This window comes from Bidens hawaiensis, unplaced genomic scaffold (genome assembly GCF_021521415.1).
Source record: "Bidens hawaiensis isolate Kalapana, Puna unplaced genomic scaffold, B.hawaiensis_p1.1 tig00046113_1, whole genome shotgun sequence".
Classification (NCBI taxonomy): Eukaryota; Viridiplantae; Streptophyta; class Magnoliopsida; order Asterales; family Asteraceae; genus Bidens; species Bidens hawaiensis.
In genome coordinates this window covers 12203-21836 of record NW_027505966.1, presented here as the reverse complement: position 1 = coordinate 21836, position 9634 = coordinate 12203, and the positions used below count along the sequence as shown (strand labels likewise).

The following is a 9634-nucleotide window of genomic DNA, read 5'->3' as shown; positions in this document are numbered from 1 at the left end:
TGCATTAGACTTAATGCAACGTTTGTTACCTATAATGCAACTCTTTTTCAAAGAGTTACATTTGAAAATGTTGTATTAAAAAAAACAGTTGAATCATGTAACAAAAAGGTTGCATTAAGTTTAATGCAATTGTTTTTGTAAAATAAAGGTTGCATTAGACTAAATATTTTTATAATATAAATTTTGTATGCTTGTCGTCTTCTAAACACTAAGAAACCATGCACATATGTCGGAACAAATTTCACCTAGCATGGGCACTCATGTAAAAGTCTAGAACAAAACCAACAAGCCTATGCTAACTCTTAAGACCACCGGCTCAACGAACTAGTTACCACTAACTCAAATAAAGTTTATGATTGTCTAGGGATTAGCTCGGGATTGTACCGGTACCGGTACAGATCCCGAAAATCCCAATCTTGAAAATTCAAAATATTTGGTACCGCTACCGAAAACACTCATCCCCATTGTCATGTAGGATCAATTAGATTCAATATTAGTTAGCGTTGTTAATTACCATGATTTGGTGGTTGATAAGTAATTAGTGTTAATGATTATCAAGTATGCCCAGTTATATTATTTTGAACAACTATCTCAACTGAAACTTGAACCTACAATCTTTTAAATGAGGGGCTTAACTACACTATTGTCACTGGTTGGCTAAACTCATGATTGTAGGATTAATTATATATGACAGACAATGTTTATTTTAGGTCCTAAATAAATAAACAAAACCTAAGGTATATTTGGCAAAACTAACTGTAAGCTGGTGGCTTGGAGCTGGTAGCTGTACTTTTAAGATATATTTAGGTGTTTGGCAGAATAGCTGGAATTTTTAATAAAATGTATAAAATTTCTAAAATGGGCATAATTAAAAGCAATAATAGTAAATATATTTATTTTGGAAGGTTATTTAAGTAAATTAAAATATTACAAGCTTAGCTCTTTCTAAACGCTACTAGTAGAAGCTTTAAGTTTTAAGTTTTTTCTCCTAACTTAAAAACTTTAAGCTTCTTGAACCAAACAATGTTTTTAATTGAGCATGAGATTTTTCTTAAAAGTTTGAAGCTAAAAGCTCTTAAAAGCTTCATGCCAAACATACCCATAATAGTCCAAGAATAGTAATCTACCATGTATGTTCGCTCTCGTAGCTTAATTCGGTTGTTTCTTGGCTATATTATGTCCTTACTTTATAGAACAACTTTATAAATATGTTGATTAATTGTCTGTGTGTCACTGCTTTTTGAGAAGATTAGGGGGGCACACACATATTCAATACTGATACCAATAGTATATGATTTTTTGTTGAGTGACGGGGAGGAAAAATCGTGCTTATTATGGAATTGATTTAACAATATTGCCAAAGCTCACGGAGATGTATCGGTATTTGGTGGAGGCGGTGAATGGACTCGTGAAGGAAATTATCTTTACATGAAAATGAAAGAATCTGGAGTAATTAATGAACAAAGTATTGCAGAATCAAAAGTAGCTCTAGTTTATGGTCATATGAATGAACCACCGGTTGAGTGCCCCAACTATGGCGGAATGTTTCCGAGATGTTAATGAAAAAGACATTCTTTGGTTTGTTGACAATATTTTCCGCTTTGTCCAAGCAGGATTTGAAGTATCTGTCTTGTTGGGTAGAATGCCTTATGTCGTGGGTTATCAACCTACCCTTAGTACCGAAATGGTTCTTTACAAGAAAGAATGTTTGTTACGGTGGTATTGAAGATAACACTTTGATGATAGGTTTCTCATAAAAATTTTTATTTTATAAGGAGTTACCTCTACATGTAAATGACACATTTGAAGTTGGCATTTCTTGTAAAAATTATTTGAGTTTTAAGGTTTGAGATCGGTTCGGGAGTAGTTTTTTCAAGCCGGAGGTTGGCCTATTTATGAATACTAATTAAATTATATACATTTATATTTGTATTTATAATTTTGAGAAAACCCTAAATGAACTAAAGCTGGTTTGCAATACCTTGAAAACGAGCCAAAGTTCGGCTCAAGCTCAACTGTGAAGTGTGGAATTAATACATAGAAGTCTAATGGAGTACATGAGGCTTGTAAAGGCTCGATGTGCCTAAACGATTTTCCCATACAAGGCTTGAGCTTGGGCTCAATAACTAAATGAGTTTTATTTGAGGCTCAATTCGTTTTTGAGCTTTTTACTGACCTGATCTCGAGTGGCTCACGAGCAGCTCGACTTGTTTGCATTGTATACGTTTTGTACTAAAATACATCATGGCATTTTTGTAACATCTTAAATTACCTACACATAATTTCAATAGGATACATGAACCTGTGAGCCTTTTAATAGCATTGTATTCTTTGTGGTGTGATGCAAAGTCTAAGTGGTCACACAAGCCATATTGAGTACATTTTGTTGGTGAATTTTTTGCATCGAGTTCCATGGACGCTTAATAAAGGACACAGAAGAGCAGTTAGCAGCCAAACAGAAATGGTTTGAAGATCGAGTTCAATACGCTATCACATTGAGCGTGGATTGGTTTCGGATTCTTTATTGTGTCAACTTAATAGTTGATGACTTACACATTGGGATGCATAAAAAAGTCGAATATCCACATATGCGGCAGCAATACATGTAAATTTACTTGCTTATTTGTATCGTTTAATATTTTTGTAATTAATAAATATATTGTTGTTTGGCTAAAAGGAAGATATGATAAAGCTGAGAAACTAGCTATTTGTTGAATCAATGAGCAACAAGTCGATTATTAAAAATGTATTTAGCTGAAGCTCTGTTTGTTTTCAGGGCTGGGGATGTGATCTGGCTACTGCTAGTAACATCATGGGTGCTATTCAAAAAATCAAAACCGTACGTCTTACTTATGACGAATTAGTGGATGAATTTAAAATCGCACCAGCTAGAGATAAACCATAGCTCAGGCATTTTATCGAGTGCGTAGGCCAAAATCTAGACCAAGATTCTGCAGCATTTGCTAATAGGCAAAAAAATACCGCCCAAAAAATAAATTAAAACTGTTTATAACTTGTTTCACTAATTGGTTTATCTGCTAGATCACTTGATCCTTGTGTAATTCTACCATTCTAGCTAGCAAAAAATAATCTATGGGTGTGCTTTGAGGTAGACCTTGTTCATATTAATTAAAATGTGAGGATGCTAGTGTCTTGAGTTCATAAACTTTAAAAGGAAAATATACATTAAAATATTAGATGTACAAGTTTATATATATATAAATCTTTAAACTTAAACAGCAAGTAAATAAACATACTGAAAATCAAAAGCCTTTAGGTGTGTCTTGTTCCAAGTCATCATTAGCCTCATTAGATGACATTGACAAGCAATATTTAGCAATCTCTCTAAACCTAGGAACACTTCTCAAGTCAACCTTGGTTCCATCTTTCAAAGTAATAATAACATCACCCCATTCACCAATAAACCTTGGCACAACTTGAACATCTTTGATAACTTTATACGAGAAGTCACTCCTGTCATCACCAGTTAAGCCGGATATAACAGTGACCCTTAAGTTAGTGAACCTGTATCTTAAGAAGAAGCCTCTGAGAACAGCAGCTAGAGTGAGTGGGAGCCATACAAGAGTGAACCCTAGAAGGAGATTGGCCACTAGGTCACCGTAGTGGGCTCCACCGTCGAAGAAGATGGTTTCTTGGATTGGTTGTTTGGTGGTGGTGGTGATTGGTTTGGAAGAGACTTTAATAGTTGGTAATCTTGTAGTAGGTTTAAATTTAAGGTGGGATATTGTGAAGGAGGAAAGAAGGGTGGTTTGATGGGTGGTGGTGGTGGTGGTAGGGGATAGAAGGTGGCTAGTGGTGGTGGCGGTTGACATGATTGAGTGGTTTTATCCGTTAACAAATATTGATAGGTTGTTTTGTTTTGTTTTCAAGAGGGGATATGGTTGTGTTATGTGGCTAGTTCTAGACCAATTAAAGCCATGGCTATGGATAATTTGTTTTCTTTTCTTTTTTAGAAAAAAAAACAACCGTATGTTTAGGAAACTATACACTTCAATTTGGAAAGTCTCGTTATTTTACTCTGGTTAGGCTATTTTGTCTTAATTGGATTTATGTTGTCTTCATAGTTTGACTTGGACATTCCCCTGAAAAACCATACAGCCGGCTATCACTTAACAGTCATTGAGCTACCACTAAAGTATAACTCTTTGGCATAACACACACGATGGGAGGAAAACCCGGGTAGGCTCGGGATTCAATCTAACAACCTTACACAAGGCGTAGTTTAAACCTTTCATGACGTAATCTGCTAAAAATAACATAAGTGGAATCGAACATGAATCTATACCGAAGAACACACATCTTCCTACCAATAAGGCATAAATGAGGCATCACTATGAATCACTTGTACTTTTATTACAACAAGTAATAATAATAGCAAAAATAAATATAATATCTAACTTTACTTATGGTAAAATGATTTGAAAATACAACCTATATGCTTATGTAGTTGCATAAACCGGTTTAAAATTTAAAATTGGTTTGGTTAAAACTGGTCTAGTTTGATCAACAAAAGTTAAAACCGGTTTATGATCGTTTTCGGTTCGGTTGAAACCGGTTTCTTGATTCAGTTACGATCGGTTTCAGTTTGGATTTTGATCGGTTTCGGTTCGAGTTTTGACCGATTTTAGTGAACAAAATTACAAACCAGTTTTTATATAATCGGTTTCAGTTCGATTAACACTTTATTTGCCCACCTATACCAGTTTTTACATACACCATGTTGGTTATTCACACACCAAGGTAGCCTATACGAGTCGTATAGGCTCTATACGGCTCGTATAAGTGCATAGTCAAGTCATTTTCAAGCAGAAGTGTCAGGTTTTATTCTTTTGTATCGTATAGCCCCTATACGGCTCGTATAGGGCTATATGACTCGTATAGGGTCTATTTGACTCGTATAATTTTTTTTATCAATTTTAAAATTACAAAATATTAAAAATAACACCCGAGTTGGTTACAAAATAAAAAGATACATAACAACCTACGTACAACATGAGCGTTTCGAGGTAACGACTTTTTAGTTTCATTTTTTCGTGTAGATGTTTTGGCTCGTATTAACTCAGCTTTTGAAATATAGCCTTTATAATTTATAATATTATAGTTGTTTAATGTCTTATAGACACATGATAAATGAAATAGAAGTTGTCGGGTGATGCATTATTTAACTTATTAGTTTATATACTTTATCTTCATTTTTTTTACTCTAATTGATTGCGCTTGTAAAAGAAAAACTTTTTAAACATAAATAAGCAAAATTATAATAATCCATACGCGATAATTAACTAAGCAACCAAACAAACATGTAATCATAAGGACATACAACTTTTGGTATTATCTTACAAAGCAACACACAAATCTTACATGGTTTGAGAAAGAAAATCTGATACCTAGTCTATACGGGTCGTATACCACCTATACGAGTCGTATAGACCAGAAAAGTAATTAAAAATCTCTGGTCAAAGTACATGCTGACATGCTGTATATACAAGTCGTATAGACCCTATACGGGTCGTATAGGTCAGACGATTTACGTAGGCTATACGAGCTGGAAAATCTATACGGCTCGTATAGGGTCTATACGGCTCGTATATACTGCAAAAAGCTGCCACACTTACACGTTCGTACACAGGTCAATAAGTTAGGGCTATACGACTCGTATAGGCCCTATACGAGCCGTATAGCCATATTCTACACCAGGAGATTGGTGTATGCATAGCATGACCTTATGGAAATTCGTGGAGGACTAATCTTGTTGATATTATTATTATTATTATTATTATTATTATTATTATTATTAATGGTACAGTGAAAGACAAGACGGGAAATCGCACCAACAGTAGAAACAAAAATAAAACAAAAAATAAAAGTAAATGGATGGATGAGTGAAGTCAGTCAATCATTCAGTCGACAAAACAGTACTACAATTTAATTTAACAGCAGGCCTTTGAGTGCTACTGATACGAGAATTAAGGCTTTATCTATTCACACATCCTTTTTGATATTCATATACCCTTTTAAAACATTTTATCTTTTATATACATCCTCTCTAAAGCATCAAAGGGTGTATGAATAACAGTTCCCTTAATTAAAAATGTTTCAGTAACTGGGATATATCATATATAGGAACCTTAAGCCTACCTCACTTGGTAAGGCCATCTTGATGATGATGTATATATATATAGTTCCTCTCGTGCTTGGATCGACAAACCGCCTGAGCTTAAATTGATAAAAAGCTAGAACAGAAAAGAGCCGAGTTTTTTTTAGCTTGAGCAAGCCTTTTAAATTGTCGAGCATGAGCTCGAGCCTTGTATGGAAAACTCGTTAAACCTTACATATTTTTAGACTTCTATGCATTAGTTATACATTACCAAGACGAGCTCGAGTCGTGTTTTGGCTCGTTTAAGGTACAACATGAGCTCGAGTTAAGCTTATGCTCGTTTAAAGATTTTTTCTTAAAATATGAAAAAAATTGTTAAAAAAATAAATGTATATAAGTTAATTAATAAATAAAAATTTGATTTAAAAAATCCATGCTATTACCCATTAGTCACTATTAATCCTAACTAACAATCTAACAAGTGATAATTTCAACATTCAATTTTGTTACCAATAAAGTCTTAATCAAACATATTGGTAACTTCATTAGTTGATGTGCTTAAAATTACACATATTTATTGCTCTATTTTATTCCCATATCATGCACATTTATTGGAAATATCACAAGATTACATACTTATTTATTTATTTGTGATTTTCCAGGGTTTGGTTGGTGATTTATTAGATTTTGGAGGTTATGTGAAGAATTAAATGAAGATAGCAACACATGATCATGTTCATAGCAAAACATGACCATGTCTTCATACCCTTTTCACATACACTGGGCTTACCTTTCACACATGACCATGTCTATGTTTGGACATGATCATGTCACTCCCTTCTTTAGATCCAGATCTAATTTAAAGTTGTGCCTCAACTAAGCAAAGCTCGGCCATTACTTTTCTTTCTTGGATTTTGTTACATCCAAATTCATCTCAGGCCAGCTGTTTTTATTAGCGTGTACACTCCTTCAAGACCTCGTAACTTGCAATGACCAATGGGAGGCTAGATCTGGTATTTTGTTTAAACATGATCATGTTCTGCTCCAAACATAATCATATCTCTCTTATCTATATAAATAACAACTCCCAGTAAGAAGAGAGGGGAGTCCCAGGGAGTTTTGAACCCACTGTTTAACTTCTTAACCTTGGTGATTTCCATCCAATTGCAAGCACTTTGAAGGATTCCAACATCAAGAGAAGCATCATACATCATCTACATCATCTAGCTTGGATTCTTGGTTTGATTATTCTTGATTTTACCATGAAGTTTGTTATCTTTTCAAGCTTGTATGTTGTTCTTGAGCTCATGATGAGCTAAACTCTTTGTTATCACTTTGATTTAGATGAAGTTTAGTAATAATTGATGGTATCTATGGATTATTGGCAAGGATTGTGTTAGTGTTATAGCCATTTCATTATTATTCTTCAATGGTTTTGTGTATTTAAAGGTTTGTTATGTCATGATATTCAAGACTTGTGGTTGTTTGGTTATGTAATGTTGGAAAACTCATGATTTAAGCATCCATTCATGGATTTGTATATTTTTATGTTAGTCTATGGCTTTTGAACTAGGAATGGTGAATGAAGTCTTGATTATTCATGATAAACTCTTGAATGTGCATCCTTATGCTTATGTTTGGAAAGACAAAGTATTTGTTATGATTTGTCATGTTAAGTGCTATGTCTATCTAGGGTTCGTTGACACGAACATCTAATTTATGTAATCTTGATATGAACATCATAAGTTGAAGAAGTGGATGATTATTGCTTAGTTTAATCAACTTTAGGTGGATTATATGCTTTTCATGTTATCTTTCCAAAGAGTTGTTGGATTAGTCACCCGTGATAGGAAACTAGTCCATACCATTATGAAACATTGACATAATCGTATCACTCGTCCTACTTGAATGACTTTAGGTGGTTAGTTTGTATCTTTCATTCTAACTTTTCAACAAGTCACATGATTAGATATCTTTAGCAAGATTCTAGTTACTTGTGTTTTGTGGTCTTGCCATGTATCCATAATTGTTGTCATTTGTGAGCTAAATGGATTCAAGATTAAAGTGATATTCTTCCTTGATCGTTTGCTTTTGTGTTCTTTAGCTTAGTTGTTATATTTTGCATGATAAATTAGTTAAAACAAACCAACTTGTTATTTTAGCCGGTTAGACATTAGCAAAGATTTAGTATCAAGAACTATCGTGTCCATGGATCGATACTTGGTTCTTACCGATACTATATTACATATACGATAGGTACACTTGCCTAAGTGTGTGTGGTTTAGTTTTGAGGTGAAAATCATTTCTATAAATTTAAAACTCAATTGTGTGAAAATTCATTATTAAAAATATATATACTTCACGCACACCATTAGTTTATTTCTTTTAAGTTACTATGAAATTACCGAAATACCCTCATTAACAATTACATAAAAACTTAAATTACTAAAATGCCCTTTTTAACTAAAAACAAATTAATAAAAGAAAGCCAACCTTGATTTCTTTCATGCATTATTTTAAATTAAACCCTAACATTCCATTATTCCTTCCTCACAACACAAATATATAATCCCTATATATATCTCCAACCACCGTCCTATTCAACATCTCCGGCCACCGCCAAGCACCGCCTTCATCACCATTATCATCGTCTTTGTTCATCACACAGCGATTCAGTCGGCCACCATCGTCTTTGTTCATCAACACCATCTTCAAAACTCCTTCCCAATGAATCAGATAACAGTCCATCTTAACTGTTCATCTTTGTACTTTACCCGTTCCCAAACAAAATAACAGTCCATCTTAACATGTTTGGTATACGTTGATGAAAAATAGGAATGTTCGCTATGTGTTTGGAAGCCAGGATATCACATTATAGCGGAGTAGCCTCCGAACAATAAACTTGGAAATCTTTAGAAGCCATCGAACCCATATAATTTCAATTACAATGGTGCCTATAGCACAATATTCTGCTTCAGCTGAAGAACGAAAAACTACCGTTAGCTTTTAAGTTTTCCAAAAGATCAGAGCTCCTCCAAATAGAAGGAGATAGCATGTTCTAGAGAGACAGGTAAAACTACTACCAAGCCAATCGGCGTCACAATAGGAAACAACATTTAAGTCACCTTTTTTTGGAAAGAAAATTCCCTTTCCCGATGTGGTTTTTAAATGCCGAAGAATATGGATGGTTAACTCCATATGTTATTCTCTAGGACTAGAAACAAATTGACTAAGAATATTTACTGAATAAGCTGCGTTGGGTCTAGTGGCTTGTAAGTATAATAATCTTTCAATTAAACGCTTGTATAGAGAAGCGTCTGTTTAGTCACTTTCAAGATAATGATCAAGTTTTAGATTTTGCTCCATGGGAGAAGGATTAGGACGGCATCCAAGTTCTCCACACTCTTCAAGGATGCCCAAGGTGTATCTACATTGGTTTAACACCATCGTATCTTCGGTCATAGCCACCTCAATCCCTAAAAATACTTTAGAGGACCAAGATTTTTTTATATTAAA

General features: G+C 34.1%; 1 protein-coding gene across 1 annotated transcript; it reads right to left on the bottom strand.

Annotated features, from left to right (window-relative positions):
- Nucleotides 1–3175: 3175 nt before the first annotated feature.
- On the bottom strand, nucleotides 3176–3940 carry LOC143616164 (uncharacterized). The gene has a single exon (XM_077089078.1). The coding sequence runs from the start codon at nucleotides 3831–3833 to the stop codon at nucleotides 3264–3266; it is 570 nt and encodes a 189-aa protein (XP_076945193.1). The 5' UTR covers nucleotides 3834–3940; the 3' UTR covers nucleotides 3176–3263.
- Nucleotides 3941–9634: the final 5694 nt, after the last annotated feature.